Source organism: Pelobates fuscus, chromosome 1, assembly GCF_036172605.1.
Source record: "Pelobates fuscus isolate aPelFus1 chromosome 1, aPelFus1.pri, whole genome shotgun sequence".
Lineage (NCBI taxonomy): Eukaryota > Metazoa > Chordata > Amphibia > Anura > Pelobatidae > Pelobates > Pelobates fuscus.
The window spans coordinates 182059165-182078224 of NC_086317.1; the positions used below are offsets into that span (position 1 = coordinate 182059165).

At 38.7% G+C, this 19060-nt stretch overlaps 1 protein-coding gene across 1 annotated transcript in view; it reads left to right on the forward strand.

Annotated features, from left to right (window-relative positions):
- Positions 1 to 19060, forward strand: part of LOC134609480 (platelet-activating factor acetylhydrolase 2, cytoplasmic-like) — a 165250-nt gene that overhangs the window by 33930 nt on the left and 112260 nt on the right. Inside the window, exons 6-7 of the mRNA XM_063453151.1 lie at positions 8759 to 8872; positions 11718 to 11809. Of these exons, the coding sequence (XP_063309221.1) occupies positions 8759 to 8872; positions 11718 to 11809 (206 nt within the window). The remainder of the gene's footprint in view (positions 1 to 8758; positions 8873 to 11717; positions 11810 to 19060) is intronic.

Consider the following 19060-nt stretch of genomic DNA (forward strand, 5'->3'; position numbering starts at 1 on the left):
AGCAAGCATGCTGTCTCAAGACTGTTCACTTTAGTCCTAGGTTCCATGTGTGCCAATAGAGGAAGCAGGAATTTGACAAATTATTATATCCCCACACCTTCCTCAAAGCTCCCAAAATGAAGAGTCTTGATAGAGCATGCTCACTCATAAGACTTCCACTCCCATGGTGCTCATTTGCACTTCAAGAAAACAAGGTAGTAGGGATGGAAGACACAAATGGGACAAGTTAGGAAAATATGGAGGCCAAGGCACAAAGTGGGATTATGTGGAGATGGGCACAAAGTGGGATGATTGCAAGCTTGTTCATAGATTGTAAGCTTGTTCAAAGATTGTAAGCTCCTGTGAACCATCTTGTGAGGCATCTTCACTTCTTGTCTCTTGTCAATAATATTTTGTGTGTCAATTACTTTTTGCGCAATATCCCCATGTATGATTGTAAAGCACTGCAGCATAACTTTTCTCTATGTAAATGATAATAAGAATTGCCACAAGAGAGGGATATGGGGCTATGATAATTCAGATAAGAATAATCCCCTGTGCATGCACTATTTAAAGCAGGGTGCTAGAATGGGTCAAAAATGTTGGTACCGTATCTAGTTTATACATACAAATAGAAGAAACCCACAGCACACCATTTTATGCAAACATATTATTCAGATACAATATATCATGTTATAAATGTACAATCAAAAGTGCAATAAACATAAAGTGTGAAGTATCTATACCTCAGTCCACATATATAAAGTGCTACATGTGACAGGGTATATAAATCACAAGATAAGGCGGACTCATTATCTTGAAAAAGCCCACGGGTGGAACTCATGGATGAGTTAGAAGCATTATATGTTATCTTTCCAGGCAGACACCTTTGGCAGCTAAGTGCTTTGTCATCCCTCCATTTGAACTTGCAGCATTTCAGTTAGATCCTTGGACATTTTCTGGATTTCTACTGCACCAACGGAGTGGTAATACTTTCAGCACACTGCCTATCTGCTACATGTCCTGGACTATGTTTGGATCGTTAGATGGAAAGTAGGATTTAAACACCATCTTTTTTACTGTGTATGAGTTTTTCAAAGGATTTGGAGTTTTATTTTTATATGATATTAATAAACTGTGTTGCACTTTCTCTAACTGTGTTGCACTTTCTCTGCTTGGTTTGTATCTTTGAAGATACGTTACTGTGACCACTGATGTTGGATACAAAGTTTACACAGAATACTCCTAATTTCCTAAACCACCGCTGTGGAGGTGGAAATCATACACATTTACCTCAATACCCAGCTTCCCCACAAACACTGATTTGGGGCTATTGCACAGCGCTGACATTTATCTACTTTTGGACATTCTATCATATAAGGTTTGCGGAAAAAACTTTTATGTCTGGCAGCTAAAAATTTTTTTTTTTTTTATCTTTGGACTTTTAATATTTGGTGTCATACAGACGATTTAATTTTATATTGCGCTTTTTTGTTCTATTTTTTCTGTTACACTATATGTGCAGGGTTCTTCTAGCCGGTTGTTTTCCTGTTTAAAAACAAAATGTACAAGTTATCTAGCGTTACGTTAAAATGTGCTCCTTGTCTAACATATTATATGCTACATTAGAACTTGTGCAAGTTAACTACAATGCATGCTCATTCAAGCAGTACTGGCACTGCCAGCCTGCTAAACAACGTTTTTAGCTTTGATATCTATCCTATGTTAATCCATGTTTTACTGTTCCACCTAACCATGTTCCACGTCTCCTTGCTACCGTGGTACTGTACAACTACTCGACAAGTAATACCAACACACATATATAAAAATCTGCAACCTCCTCTAATGCCTAACAAATGTAAATCTATGTTTTGAATAACTGCTTAACCTCGCTGTTGTGGCATCGTAAGCCTGATGTGACGTAACCATGCACAAATAAAATAAAGAATAAAAAAAAACGGCTGCAGCGCCGTAACGGCTGCAGCGCCCAGGATACTTACCTTCCCGACGCTCCGCTTCGGGAGGACTGCCTCACAGCCCAGGCAGCCCTCCCATGCCAAATCAGGTCCCAGGGGCCATGTGAGTGCTCTCAAAGAGCGATCACATGGCCCCCTATAGCTGGCTGTGGATCTGCCAGCAGGGGGACTGTCTGAAATGTCACAGTCCCCCTGCTGGTGGGAAGTATAAAAAAAAAAAAATTAAACATGTTTAAAATAAAATAGAAATGTATTTATATATATATACATATATGATATATGTATATATATTATATATAATATATATATATATACATATTATATATATGTAACGTCATACAAAGTGTATTTTAATATTAATATAAGTACATATATTAGTATTAAAATACACTTAGAATGACGTTACATATATATATATATATATATACACGTATATTATATATCTATATAATAGATATATAAACATATATTATATATATAAATATATATAGATAAATAAAGTAAAGCAAGCTGCACTCACGGACTTATGAATTCAAATGGTGTTTATTCCATCGAAGGTAGAAAAAAAGAAGATCGACGTTTCGGTCCACACAGGGACCTTCCTCAAGATCAAGTGATACAAACATTTCATAGAAAACATCTCAAATATATAGGACATTACATTAATTAGAACAACTTACCCCAGGTGATGTGCTTACTCGCCGGCGTTCACCGCTGAACACCGCGCATGCGCGCACTGCCTTGTGACCCTACGTTAACCCCCGGTCCATGCGTAATAACGCAACGTGTACATCGCTGTCATAGCAACGTGTGTAGACGTTGCCATGGAACCGCCGTGGAAGCTCAAATGAACCATAACAGTGCCTAATGGTGAAAAAATTAGAAGTGAGATGAGAAATGGATTGATTTACATTTAACTAACTCTTAAAAAATGAAAAAATGAAGGAAATGTCAACAATTAGTTAAAGGCAGATGTTAAATCCCAGAAACCATTAAGGTTAGTAAATAGCAAGTTAGAGCCTATTAAGGTTTATAATTTATGGCGTGGGGAGTGTGTCTTATGGTGCTATCATAGCATATAAAAGTGTTGGATTATCTTAATCCTATCACACTATAGTTTGGAGATTTACTCCTTTAACTTCAAGTTCTGCCGTATTGAAAAAAGATTCACCTAAAGAACGAAAAGTCCCCTTTAGCTATATTACATTATTCTATGGTCATAGGGCGCCTAGTTAAACTACAATGGACCCCAAATTCCCTTATTCCTGCTTCGGGTAATATTTCGTGTGGTACTAAATTAGTATATATTGGTTTACACATTCGCCCCCTAAAGCTATCTTGAAATTATTGCCATGGGCAACCTGTATTTCTATAGTTCCCAAAGCATAAGGGCATAAATAAAGTTTAACACTAATTGACATTTTCAAATATTCATACAAAAAAACTCATTTACATAATATACATTCCTGTTGCAAGCAATAGATCAAATAAATGAATGATACGATATCATTTCATTAAGGCCTCTTGGTGAGACAGTGTCCAGTCTGAAGATCCAAAACGTTTCCCTATTGAGGAGTAACTTCCCTCTGTCCCCACCCCTCCGGGGTTCAGGGATATGATCAATGGCCGTGAACTTTAATGAGGAGAGGGGGTGCTTAAGCTCCAAAAAATGTCTTGCGACTGGTTTATCGCTTTTTCCATCCCTATAGGCAGTCCGAATATTGGAACGGTGTCCCCGTATACGGTCACAAAGCTGTGTTTCGGTTTTGCCTATGTAAGATAGGCCACACGGGCATAGAATTTTATAAATCACGAACATCGTTTTGCATGTAATTGTGAACTTAATGAAGAACTCTTCATTGGTGTGTGGATGGTGGAAAGAGCGTGTGGGAACCATATGGCTGCAGGTAACGCAGCCCAGGCACCTTACGCTGCCTCGTTTTTGAATCTTCTCCATCTTCATATAGCTTTGTGTGGGGTCCGATTTTACCAACATGTCTCGCAGGTTTCTATTACGTTTGTAACATATTAGTGGTTGTTGTTTAAAGATTCCAGGGAGTGTATTATCATGTGCCAGCATATTCCAGTTCTTCTTGATGATGTTTGATAGACTCGGTGCCTTGCTGTTATAAGTCATTGGACATAATATTCGACTTTGAGATATCGCCTCCTTTCTTGGAGTATGATCTCTGGCTTGTTGTAGCGCTGTTTCCAGGTCCATTTTGTTATACCCCCTAGCTAGGAATTTGTTCTTCATTTCCGCTAATTGTTCTTCCCTTTTCGCACAGGTAGAATTATTACGTATCGTTCTTAGAAATTGTGCTTTGGGTAATGATGCCTTTAAATGTTCGGGGTGAGCGCTCCGTGCATGGAGGAGCGTGTTGCGATCCGTTTGCTTGGTATACAGTGAAAATTGAAGTTCATTTCCATCTGACCATATTTGTAGATCAAGGAAATGTACCCTCTCAGTGCTAATTTCCGATGTAAATCGAATGGGTGTATCCAATTTGTTTAAATTGTCCACCATCTGTTGCGCTTCCTGAGCTGTACCTGTCCAAATTATTAATAGGTCGTCAATAAATCTGAAAAAGTTCATGATTTTATCACCGTAGACTGGAAGTATGTAGGTCGTTTCAAAAATATACATATATACATTTGCGTACATGGGGGCCATTGCCGCCCCCATGGACGTGCCGGCAATCTGCATAAACCACTCATCTTCGAACCGAAAATAATTATTAGATAGTGCCAGTTCCAACATGTAAAGAATATATTCTATATTTGGTCCCTTGTAGGATTTGGAGTGTGTTAGGACTTGGCGCATAGCCTCTATCCCCTGTGTATGGGGGATTACTGTATAAAGGCTCTTGACGTCCATGGTCATTAATATCACCTTTTTGCCTTGTAATCGAATTGTTGTTAATGTCTTGATCAGTGTAGGAGTGTCTTTGATACACGTTTCCAAATCGGCAACTGTTTTTTTAAAAAGATTGTCCAACCACTTAGCTACCGGTTCCAAGACACCCCCCACCGCTGAAACAATCGGTCTTCCAGGGGGGTGTATTGGATCCTTGTGTAGTTTAGGGATCGTATAGATAACCGGTATTCTGGGATTCCTTGCAAGGACAGCAGAATGTCTATATAAGCAGCATCCCAGAATACCGGTTATCTATACGATCCCTAAACTACACAAGGATCCAATACACCCCCCTGGAAGACCGATTGTTTCAGCGGTGGGGGGTGTCTTGGAACCGGTAGCTAAGTGGTTGGACAATCTTTTTAAAAAACCAGTTGCCGATTTGGAAACGTGTATCAAAGACACTCCTACACTGATCAAGACATTAACAACAATTCGATTACAAGGCAAAAAGGTGATATTAATGACCATGGACGTCAAGAGCCTTTATACAGTAATCCCCCATACACAGGGGATAGAGGCTATGCGCCAAGTCCTAACACACTCCAAATCCTACAAGGGACCAAATATAGAATATATTCTTTACATGTTGGAACTGGCACTATCTAATAATTATTTTCGGTTCGAAGATGAGTGGTTTATGCAGATTGCCGGCACGTCCATGGGGGCGGCAATGGCCCCCATGTACGCAAATGTATATATGTATATTTTTGAAACGACCTACATACTTCCAGTCTACGGTGATAAAATCATGAACTTTTTCAGATTTATTGACGACCTATTAATAATTTGGACAGGTACAGCTCAGGAAGCGCAACAGATGGTGGACAATTTAAACAAATTGGATACACCCATTCGATTTACATCGGAAATTAGCACTGAGAGGGTACATTTCCTTGATCTACAAATATGGTCAGATGGAAATGAACTTCAATTTTCACTGTATACCAAGCAAACGGATCGCAACACGCTCCTCCATGCACGGAGCGCTCACCCCGAACATTTAAAGGCATCATTACCCAAAGCACAATTTCTAAGAACGATACGTAATAATTCTACCTGTGCGAAAAGGGAAGAACAATTAGCGGAAATGAAGAACAAATTCCTAGCTAGGGGGTATAACAAAATGGACCTGGAAACAGCGCTACAACAAGCCAGAGATCATACTCCAAGAAAGGAGGCGATATCTCAAAGTCGAATATTATGTCCAATGACTTATAACAGCAAGGCACCGAGTCTATCAAACATCATCAAGAAGAACTGGAATATGCTGGCACATGATAATACACTCCCTGGAATCTTTAAACAACAACCACTAATATGTTACAAACGTAATAGAAACCTGCGAGACATGTTGGTAAAATCGGACCCCACACAAAGCTATATGAAGATGGAGAAGATTCAAAAACGAGGCAGCGTAAGGTGCCTGGGCTGCGTTACCTGCAGCCATATGGTTCCCACACGCTCTTTCCACCATCCACACACCAATGAAGAGTTCTTCATTAAGTTCACAATTACATGCAAAACGATGTTCGTGATTTATAAAATTCTATGCCCGTGTGGCCTATCTTACATAGGCAAAACCGAAACACAGCTTTGTGACCGTATACGGGGACACCGTTCCAATATTCGGACTGCCTATAGGGATGGAAAAAGCGATAAACCAGTCGCAAGACATTTTTGGAGCTTAAGCACCCCCTCTCCTCATTAAAGTTCACGGCCATTGATCATATCCCTGAACCCCGGAGGGGTGGGGACAGAGGGAAGTTACTCCTCAATAGGGAAACGTTTTGGATCTTCAGACTGGACACTGTCTCACCAAGAGGCCTTAATGAAATGATATCGTATCATTCATTTATTTGATCTATTGCTTGCAACAGGAATGTATATTATGTAAATAAGTTTTTTTGTATGAATATTTGAAAATGTCAATTAGTGTTAAACTTTATTTATGCCCTTATGCTTTGGGAACTATAGAAATACAGGTTGCCCATGGCAATAATTTCAAGATAGCTTTAGGGGGCGAATGTGTAAACCAATATATACTAATTTAGTACCACACGAAATATTACCCGAAGCAGGAATAAGGGAATTTGGGGTCCATTGTAGTTTAACTAGGCGCCCTATGACCATAGAATAATGTAATATAGCTAAAGGGGACTTTTCGTTCTTTAGGTGAATCTTTTTTCAATACGGCAGAACTTGAAGTTAAAGGAGTAAATCTCCAAACTATAGTGTGATAGGATTAAGATAATCCAACACTTTTATATGCTATGATAGCACCATAAGACACACTCCCCACGCCATAAATTATAAACCTTAATAGGCTCTAACTTGCTATTTACTAACCTTAATGGTTTCTGGGATTTAACATCTGCCTTTAACTAATTGTTGACATTTCCTTCATTTTTTCATTTTTTAAGAGTTAGTTAAATGTAAATCAATCCATTTCTCATCTCACTTCTAATTTTTTCACCATTAGGCACTGTTATGGTTCATTTGAGCTTCCACGGCGGTTCCATGGCAACGTCTACACACGTTGCTATGACAGCGATGTACACGTTGCGTTATTACGCATGGACCGGGGGTTAACGTAGGGTCACAAGGCAGTGCGCGCATGCGCGGTGTTCAGCGGTGAACGCCGGCGAGTAAGCACATCACCTGGGGTAAGTTGTTCTAATTAATGTAATGTCCTATATATTTGAGATGTTTTCTATGAAATGTTTGTATCACTTGATCTTGAGGAAGGTCCCTGTGTGGACCGAAACGTCGATCTTCTTTTTTTCTACCTTCGATGGAATAAACACCATTTGAATTCATAAGTCCGTGAGTGCAGCTTGCTTTACTTTATTTATCTACAATTTAATTCCCTGGAAGTCTGGCACCCGGCAAGCCTCTTAAGGCACTACTTTATACGTTGAGCGTGAGTGCTGAGAACTGTTGTATTTCTATATAAATATATATATATATATATATATATATATATATACGTATAATTACAATAATAAATAAATAAAATAATAAAATTAATAAATAAAATATTGAAACAAAATTTAATATAAATGATATATTCATATGTCATTTCATTCTAACTGTATTTTGTTATTAATATATATATATATATATATATATATATTGGTAACAAAATACACTTAGAATGACATTCTAAATTTACACGCGACACATCTACCACATCCACAGGTACCACATGGATGATTCCCCAGCTATGTGCCTGATGATTGTGGTTTTGATGAAAAATGGCTTGGGACTAACATGTCTTTCATATTTCATCCTTATCTGGCAGTAATGTCTACACGGGGGCCAAGAACTTGTTTTAAATGAACATCGTTAAGCAGTGTTGACCAAAATCTGTGAATAGAGTTCTTGATTTCATACCAGCCTGCGTCATATGTGGCTATCATTCTGAAAGTCTTTTTGTCGATATCGCCCAATGGGTGATCTGAGAGGAGGTCACTCCTGTCTGACTTTTAAAACATTTATTAGGGTATCCTTTCTCTCAGAATTGTTTTCTCAGTGTGTTGGCTTTTATCTTAAAATCGGCCAAATTGCTACAGTTTCTGCGTACTCTTAGATATTGGCCCACGGGTATTCCTTGTTTAAGTGGGTGTGGATGAAAACTGTCCCATTGTAGTAGGGCATTAGAAGCCGTCGCTTTTATGAAAAGAGTGGTTTGAAGTGAGCCTTCCTCAGTGATAGAGATGGTCAGATCAAGAAAGTTAAGGGAGTGACCCCCAAATTCAGATGTAAACTTAAGGTTTTCATTATTCACATTCAGGATAGAGACAAAGTCTTGAGGGGGATCTTGGGTGAGTTCTGACACTTTTTTTCCCAGGACCTGATTGTGCTCAACCATTTTTTTCTTTAGGTCCATCAAAGAGCAACTGAATGTGCCAGAGCTGTACGGGTTCTTGAGGACATTGATGCAGGAAAATTAGAAGCCAGCATTATGAAGTCTGAATTCCATCTGCAAGCTCTTAAGGTAACAAACATTATCATTTAACTAAATCTGGACATGTTTAAGTGTCGTTAGTATTGAAGCAGTACTTTCACCTATTTTTTCCCCCAAGTGAAATCTACAGACCTGGTGTGTCCTAATACTGTGAAGACCACACATCTATTTTGCTGCATCCCTAGAGTCCAGCAGTAACACATAAAAATATACACTTAAAGAAATAATCTATGCTCCAAAACCATGACAGCTTAATGTAATGTCCTCCATGCCTAAATACCATCCCTGCAGGCTGACTATTGTAAGCATTGCTGTTTTTGAGAAAGGGCAATGTTTACATCTGTCAGCACACTGTGCCTTTAGTGAAATACACCCCAAATATAACACCTTCGGCTGCAAGCACAAAATGGATACATGATTTGTAAGGAGAAAATCTCTGGTCAAATGTAAAAGGTTTCTCTGTTACAAATACAGTAAGAACAAAAGGAAAATCGCAAAGGCAAGCTAAAAAAGAAAAACCGCAATTGTTATCTTACTCATTTTATCTACTGTGATTACTCTTGGAGCTTCTGAAATTTTACGGTCTAGGCTTTCATTATTAGTTTTAAAGCAAAAACAGAAAATCTGTGGCAAAAACTTAGCACCTTGCCTTTTGATCAGTCACTGCTCAGATCTCAAAAAGGTTTTTGCTTATTTACAGAGAACCTAGACCTATCACACCCACGAGGGCTGTCCAGATCTGAAATGCTAGCTAGTTCTCTCAACAGCAGCCCCAGACATTTGTTTCTGTTTTTGCGTTGTTGCAGTCGTTTAAGGTCTCCTTAAGTAAACAAAAGCTACTTTTTAACAAAACAAGACAATAGGGTGCGCCAGAGGGTTAGGGGTGAGTGAATACTCAGTAATACAACCGAATTAAAACAGATAATACGTGCTTAATAAAATTATATAAAATCATATATGCATAAAAAGGAACAAACCATAAAGTCTGAAATGAAGTATAAAGTATAAAGGTAAGTCTATAAAAAAAATTGTCTTTATCTCCAGGTGAGTATGTCTTCCAAACAGTTGAAGTCCAGGGACATAAAAGAAGAATTCCAATAGTGCAATATGCATAAAATATATTAAAGGCTTAGGTAAAAGGAAATCCAAATTGGCCTACTCACATGGGATAGAGCTTAAAACCAGCTCTAGTGTAAAGCGCTTGCAGTGGTATTAATCCCCCACTTCAGGGATATGGTAGAAGGTATAGGCCAATGTGTATCTTGTAAGCAGGATATGTAAAAATACAAACAAAAGTGCGACGGATAGTGCTCTCTGTATAAAATATATGTATCCAGGAGAATAAATAAATTAATAATGCTCACATTTACCTGAGCAGATATCCCACTCAATGTAATCAGCGTGGGTGATATAATCCCCACGAGGGATACTTTGTGAGCTCCTCACTGGAAAGATAAAAACTTAATGCCAGGTTAAAAAAAAGGAAAAGAAAGGTATATGGTACTAATATTGGTAATAAAATATACCTTTATTAAGACAAATATAATGATAAAATAAGTTCACAACGCGTTTCGCCCACAATGGGCTTTTTCAAGTAGTTAATTGAAAAGCTACTTTTTAAATGATAATACATGTTCATCTGTACAGTGTGTTAGCAGATTTACTAGCAAAAGCATACATTGTATTTGAGTATAGATTTGAAATAGTTCTTTCTCCCACTTCTCAGTAAAATCTTTAGCATAGACTCAACGCCATCAATTTGATTGACAAGGGAGAGCAGTAAAGTCCTCCCACAGATAGTCCTTCAGCTGTCTCGAGAGTAGCAACCACAGTTCATGGCTGCTGCTGCTGCTATTAGTGGCTAGAGAATATAAGAATTTTGCTCAGATGCTGGCAGTGAAGCCAGTGTGTCTGTGTCAAACAGTAGGTTTGCCGTAATTGGGAAAACATTCCCAAGCAGGACAAATTAAAGAAGACCAGAGGAGCAGCTGTGGACGGACCAGTAGTGTGTGTTACATGGGGAGTAACACCCATGAAAGTCTGAAAATGGCACAAAGATGAGGTGAGTATATATCGATATTTTATATAGAAGACATCATGTATTTATGTGACGTGATATATTCAATATAAATGGGGACAATTTAAAATGTGTAATTTCTTTCTTAACAGGTCATTTTGAAAGGGTAATCCAGATATGCTTACTGGGTGGTATCAGCTACACCTGATTGATGAAGGCCAACTAAGGCCAAAATTATTGTCTGGGTTTGCTTTATCTCTTATGTACAGGATCTGAATTGCCCTTATGGGTGGTATCTATGTAATGACACAAGAAAAGAAAATGTTGAAACCTGAGTGGAAACTAACCAAAGTGCGAGCTATATTATTGCCCTCTCTCAGTGTTCTCATATTCTCTGTTTTTGCTTCATTATCAATCTTTTCCAAGTTTTGCATTCAGCACACACACCCATTATGCACAAGTTTGGCCACAAACCGCATAGACTAGAATGAGGGACTCCTGATTGGTAGAGCCTCTTTTGGTAAAGCAGAGGTCTGCATGAAGCCACCATCAGCTTCCCTAAACTGCAGTTTAGAGATGAATTTATTTTTTAATAGATTATCTTTATAATCCATAAAAAATAGGCATTCATTTTTAAATTATTGATTCTCTTTTTAAGTAGAGTAGATTGGTGACATTTCCTTAATACAATTTTTTTTTTTTTTTTACAGGTCAGGCTTAAATCCAGATTGAGTAGATTGCACCAGTAAAGTGTTTATCTGATGTAACTACCTATAGATTTATGAATATGCTTCTATTCCTGTTTCTCTTTTGTCTCTGTGCTTTTTCCTATCTACTTTTCTATTCTCTGTCTCCTAGGGCAGGATTGACTTCTGCAGAGTTGCTGTAATGGGTCATTCCTTTGGTGGCGCATCAGCTCTCCTAAGCCTGGTTAAGGGTAATGTTTTCAGGTAAGTAGTAAATTAAAGGAACACTATAGTCACCTAAATTACTTTAGCTAAATAAAGCAGTTTTAGTGTATAGAGCATTCCCCTGCAATTTCACTGCTCAATTCACTGTCATTTAGGAGTTAAATCACTTTGTTTTCATCACTTTTGTTTGTTTGCAGCCCTAGCCACGCCTCCCCTGGCTATGATTGACAGAGCCTGCATTAAAAAAAAACTGGTTTCACTTTCAAACAGATGTAATTTACCTTAAATAATTGTATCTCAATCTCTAAATTGTACTTTAGTCACATACAGGAGGCTCTTGCAGGGTCTAGCAAGCTATTAACATAGCGGGGATAAGAAAATCTTAATTAAACAGAACTTGCAATAAAGAAAGCCTAAATAGGGCTCTCTTTACAGGAAGTGTTTATGGAAGGCTGTGCAAGTCACATGCAGGGAGGTGTGACTAGGGTTCATAAAGAAAGGGATTTAACTCCTAAATGGCAGAGGATTGAGCAGTGAGGCTGCAGGGGCATGTTCTTTACACCCAAACTGCTTCATTAAGCTAAAGTTGTTCAGGTGACTATAGTGTCCCTTTAAATCTGTTATGAGTATGTACAAATATTGATTTTAATGTCATTATTATTTAATTATATAATTCTATGTAAAAGCTTCTTGCATGTCAAGTAATGTTAAATTCTTACACTTGCAGTGCAGCACATTTTCGATATATATTACATAGGTAATAATTTTAAAAATATATAAAAATAATAATTTTAAAAGTTTAAGAAAAATAATTTACCTTCCAATTCACTATAGTTATTGTCCTATCTCTTCCCTACCCAACTCCCTACTTGAACTGGAATTGTGGATTGCACTCTCAACATTTCACAGAGACTACCCCAGGCAAAGTGATTAATGATCAGGGCTAGACTGGGACAAAAAATCAGCCCAGGCAGTTAAAGGCATAGTACTCCACTAGGAGGGGCATAACCATAGGGGCTATGTGATGTCATGATGAGTATGTCCGTGTGATGCCTGTCCATAACATCCAGTGCTCTGGAGTGGAGTAAATTTCCTGTGGAGATTTCTGCACCATGTGTGCATATGCTGCATTCTCTAGTGACTGTTCTCTGCTGTCCTCAATTGTGAAATACCAGAGAACAAAAGTGGAACAGTTGTATTATTGTGTGTTGTGCATGTTTAGGGATGCTCCCTGTGGTGTTGTGTTTGTTTGGGGGTTGCTTGTCGTATTGCATATGTGTAGAGGAGACAGTGTTGTCTGTGTGTGTACAAAAAGAGAGGGTGGTGGTAATGTGGCGCTATGATGTGCTGCTAAAACCACAGTGAAATCAACCACACAGTTTTACAGAAAAGCATGAAGCAAAAAATATATAGATATATATGTAAAGTGGATAGCGCACTGAAAACCCAAGAAAATATATCAGGGTATTTTACACAATGGAAAATATGCAATACATGTACCCATAAAGCAGATCTTTGTCTTGATGTCTCTGAAAAGAGTAAAGCTTACATAGGGCAATATTGTACTGATAAGTATCCAGGTATCATATGTATATGTTTAAATGGTAGAAATTCCTACTCACATTTAAATGAACCTGTATTCAAACTGGCTCAGGTATATAGGCATGAGTAGGATATACAGGTCAAATCCTTCAGTGGGTATGTTCCTCCCCAATATGATAAAGTGTGGGAAATCAGAGAACAATTGTGAGGAAAAAAGTATTCAACATTTATTATAAACTGAATAATAAAATCTTACATTGAAGAAGTATAGGTTCAACACAACGCGTTTCGGCTAAATGCCTTCATCAGGTGCATAAAAAACATATCCCCCTTGCCCCTTCTTTTAAAGCCCATTTTCGCGGTAAAAATCCGTTAAGCCCCGCCCACATTCATTCCGTCGCGTCACTTCCGGTCATACGAACTTCCGGTTTCGGCTGTTCCATCCTTAATATCCTTCCATCCTTCTAGTGTCCCAGGAATTGTCCCACTTGATAAAAAGAGGTTCCCTCTTTATATTTCCTTGTTTAAATGATGCTCTGCAATCATAATACCGGAAGTGCTCCGGCGGCCATTTTTGAAGTGGTATACACATATAATGTGTATGGGCAAAAGAGACATAGAGAGAGAGATATATACAGGATTACATTTTCCAATTACAAATGGAGTATAAACATGAAATATTAATACATATATTAAAAAAGTGTGTATATCCTCCACCATCATTTAAAAAGAGAAGACTCAATCAAATATAATTAAAAATCTCAAAGTCAATGTTCATTCCAAGAGGGGATAAAGTATCTAGCTCAAATATCCACCTCATCTCTGTTTTATTAAAAAGTTTTATAAAATCACCCCCCTCCATGGTTTTTTAACTTTCTGTATGCCAATAAAATGTAAATGCTTGGGATCCCCATTATGTTTTTGTGCAAAGTGTGCAGAAACAGAATGATTTAAAATCTTATTTTTAATATTTCTAATATGCTCCCCTATTCTAGTTTTTAGTGGTCTGGTTGTTCTACCAACATACTGCAGTCCGCAGCTGCATGAAAGGAGATAAATAACATTATTTATATTGCATGTAATAAAGGAATCAATTTTGTAAGTTTTTTTGGTAGTATAAGATGTGAAGCTGTCTGTCTTTTTATTCTTAACTATAGTTTCTCTGCACGCTTGGCACGTTCCACAGTTAAAAAAGCCTTTTAATTTAGAGCCTGAGAGGTCACTATCTGTCATTTCTTTAGTTATGCAGCTTTTGGTTAAGATCTGTTTAAAATTTCGAGCTCCCCTGTATATAATTTTAGGCTTCTTTCCAATAAATTGTTCTAAATCTTCATTTTGTTCTAAAATGTGCCAATGTTGATTTAAAATCTTTTTAAAAATACTACTCTGTGAATTGTAATTACATATATCTGTTTTTCCGGTGATTTGTTAGCTTTATCTTTATACATTAAGAGGTCTTTCCTGGGTTTATCCAGGATTTCTTTATATTGTTTGTCTACCTCTGAATTTTTATATCCTTTCTCTAGGAACTGTTTTGTTAAAATGGCGGATTGTTCTTTAAAAATATTATCGTCTGTGCAGTTCCGTCTTATTCTGGTAAATTGTCCTTTGGGTATATTGGTTAGCCACGGGGAAAAATGGCAACTGTCCATATTGATGTAACTGTTAATATCCACAGTCTTGAAATATGTGCTAGTTTTTAAACATTCCTTATCTACATAAATCTGCAGGTCTAGGAAGTTAACCTTTACCTGACTGATTTCCTGAGTTAAGACAATTCCCCAAGTGTTTGAATTTAAAAAACTGATAAAATTATCGAGAATGGCACGGCCTCCTTTCCAGATAAAAAATATGTCATCAATGTACCTTTTGTAGAGGACCAAGTTTGCACCCCAGTCATGTCCAGAGAAAATAAAATAATTCTCCCAATAGGACATAAAAAGATTGGCATAACTGGGTGCAAACTTGGTCCCCATGGCAGTGCCATACTTCTGTAAATAAAAATCACCCTCAAACCAGAAAAGATTGTTGCATAAAATTAATTCGATCCCCTTCATAATAAAATCTATTTGGTCCTGTTGGAAAAGCTGCAACTGCTCCAAAAAGAATTTTACAGCCTCACAGCCCTTTTCATGCTGGATGATGGTATATAGACTACTTACGTCGCAAGTGACTAAAAAGTAGTCCTCATTCCATATAAAATCATTAAGGAGCTGGAGGAGATGCATGGTATCTTTTAAATATGATTTGCCAGTAATGACTAAAGGTTGTAATTGCAGGTCTATGTACTGTGACAGGGGAGATAGCAGCGAGTCTACCCCTGCCACAATGGGTATACCTGGAGGGTTTAGGGGATCTTTGTGCTATTTGGGTAATATATACATCACTGGAATTTTAGAAAATTTAAAATTCATGTATTTATATTCATTCTTATTTAAGATCCCTTTTTGGTAAGCTTCATCCAGGAATTTGCTTAATTCTTTTTTTATATTTGTTTTTTTTATATTTGGTTTCTTTTTAATTTACAATAGGTGTTCGTGTCATTTAATTGTCTTTGGATTTCTCCAAGATACTGAGTTGTGTCCATCACAACCACCCCTCCCCCCTTATCCGCAGGTTTTATAACAATTTCTTTATACTTTTTGAGATTGTCTAAAGCTTTTTTTTCTTTCAAAGAGAGATTATATTGGAATTTATTAGGGGGTTTGATTTTTTTTAAATCAGTAAGACAAGCTTTTTCAAATGTTCGCATGCTGTTTGTTTTTAAAAAATGTGGAAAAAATTCTGATTGAGGTTTTAAAGATGTGTGAATAAAACTGTCTTCATTTGGTGTTGAAATTTTATTGGCATTCAAAAAATATTTCTTTAGACATAATTTTCTTATGTATCTGTTTATGTCCAAGAAAGTCTCAAATTTGTTTAGACCACAGGAGGGAGCAAATTTAAAACCCTTTCTTAAAATGTTAAATTCGTCCTCTTCCAATTTTTTGTTGGAGAGGTTGAATATTTTGATAGGTTCTGTAGGCGTAATTACATCTCTCTTAACCTCCTTATTCTTCCTCCCTCCTCTCTTCCCTCGTTTGGGGAATCTCTCCTTCTCTTTAAAGGGGACCGAGTAATTCTTGGTTCCATTGTGTCTCGATTCGGTGTCCCTAAAAAAACACCATCATTTCTGGCTGTTCTAAGTGGTTCAAACCTGTTATTAGAGGCAAAAGAGTTGGGTTCCCATCTATTCTGGTTGTGCCTTTTTAGAATCAAAACTCTACTGGAATTGAATCTTTCTCTTCGTGAGCTAGAATTAAATCTTTCTCGCTGAGGTTTGGCATATTTTCTGTGGTTATAGGGGGAAGATGTCCTTCTCTTTCTAACTACTTCCGTCCATTCTTCTTGGCTATTCTCTTTAAGATGGGGTCTGTGTGTGTGTAAAGGGGTCTCTGTAGTGTACTTGGTATGGCTAAGGTCTGTAGTGTTGTAATATTCTCTTGCAGAACTGCTGTATAGTTTCGCCGATATATTGGGCATCGCAGGAGCAACTAGCCAGGTAGACCACATTGGTGGAGGAACAGAGTTTGAAAGTCTTAGAAACAAATGATTTAACTTCTTTGGTAGGAACAATAAAGTTGCAAGCCTTACAATGGCCGTGACAGATACACTCCATGAGTAGTTTTTAGCCAGGTTCCAAATTGCTGAGAAAGATAGCTGTGGACCAATATATCGCAGAGGTTAGAAGCCCTTCTATCTGTCATGGTGGGTAATGTTGTAGTGACCTCCTTGGTAAGGTCATCTGACTGAAGTATAGGCCCATATTTGGATAGAATTTTTTTAATTGGTTCACAGCCAGGGTCATATCGGTTGATAGAATCGGATAATAGAATTATCACCTATCTGACTATCCATTGGATGTATGACCCCAGTTGATTTCTGAGAGTAGAATACAGAACATCCTTAATATTTGGCTAGTCACTAGTATTCCAATATTAGGTTATGTTACTGACTCACTCACACTTCTTGCAAATTTAATCACACTACTTGCACTTACAGAGACCTGGATGTCCCCCTCTGAAAGCGCTACTCCTGCGCCTGCCTATGTTTAGGTGGGCTACAATTCTCTCACACTCCCAGACTCAACCAATCATAACTGGGCCTGCCCTACCCTTTTTTTCATTTTAAGTTCACACTGTCCACCTATTTAAATCCACTCCTTTAAGAATTGCTATCATCTACCCCCCCCCTCCCCCCACCCTCCCCCGGTCATCCTAGGCTATTCATTGAGCACTTTTTTTCTGGCTTCCACTCGTCTAGCACTCCTTCCCTTATACCTGGGGATTTCAATATCCCAATCAACAAGCCCAACTGCACTAATGCCTCTCATCTACTCTCTGTAACCTCCTCCTTTGGCCTCACGCAATTGTCCAATTTAGCAACCAATACACCGGGAAACACTCTTGATCTCGCCTTCACCAATCTCTGTACCACCTCTAATCTCTCTAATATTCTCTCTAATATTCCTTTTCCTCTATCTGACCACCATCTGCTGACTTTTGACATCGGCATACCCAAGACCCAATTGACACCACTGTCTGAACATCAATCTCGCAGAAAACTCCAATGTCTTGACCTAGAGCAGTGATGGCGAACCTATGGCACGTGTGCCACAGGTGGCACGCCGGGCCCTTTCTGTGGGCACGCGGCCATAGGTTTGCCATCACTGCAGAGTAGGAACCTGCCTGCCCAAAACGGCAGGTGCCTACTCTGCTTCCGGTTCAGGAGGCAGGGGGAGGCAGGGGAGGGATCTTTGAAGCAGCTCCCCTGTCCTCCCGCGAGCAAGCTGTGTGGAGCGTTGCCGCGCGTTACCATGGAAACGCTCCACACAGCATTGCGCGGGAGGACAGGGGAGCTGCTTCAAAGATCCCTCCCCTGCCTCCCGAACCGGAAGCAGTACTTGCCACCACCGGACCACCAGGGATTACTCTGTGTCCCCCCTCCTTCATTAAAGGTAAGTCCGACCTGGCAACACAACTGGTAAGATTGTCATAGCTCCTTCTTCTTGGACTTTTACTGTCCCACCAGCCTCCTCTTACCTCTCTGTTCCTCTCTCTCTCCAGTGGGGAAATAGAGACCGTCAAGTTACAGCCATCATCGACTCAGGAGCCAGTGGCTGTTTTATTGATCAAGCGTTGGTACAAGCCCATCAACTGCCCATGCGACGAAAATCTCATCCCTTATCACTATACGCAGTGGATGGTACTCCAGTCAAGACAGGTCCTGTACTATATGAAACAGGTCATATTTGCCTCCTGCTTGGCAACACAAAGAGACTATTAACCTCGATATACTACCCTCACCAGGGGTCCACTTATTCTTGGTCTTCCATGGCTCCGCACTCACAATCTGGTGATAGATTGGTTCAAAGGCACATGTACCTTTTCTTCCACTTTTTGCACCACAACTTGCTTGGATAAGTCGCACATGCATCTGCTCACTATGACCTCTGATCCTCCAGTCACTCTGCCAAATAAATATAAAGAATTCCAAGACGTCTTCAGCAAAAAGAATGCAGAACAATTACTCCTGAGACGGCCATATGACTGTCCAATTGAACTACTCCCAGACGCTCCCATCACCTATGGATGCATATTTCCTCTCTCAGAAGCTGAGCTCAAACATCTGAAAAAATTATATATCCAAAAACCTATCCAAAGGCTTCATTAGACCTTCATCCTTGCTATCATACCCGGGGGAAAGGCT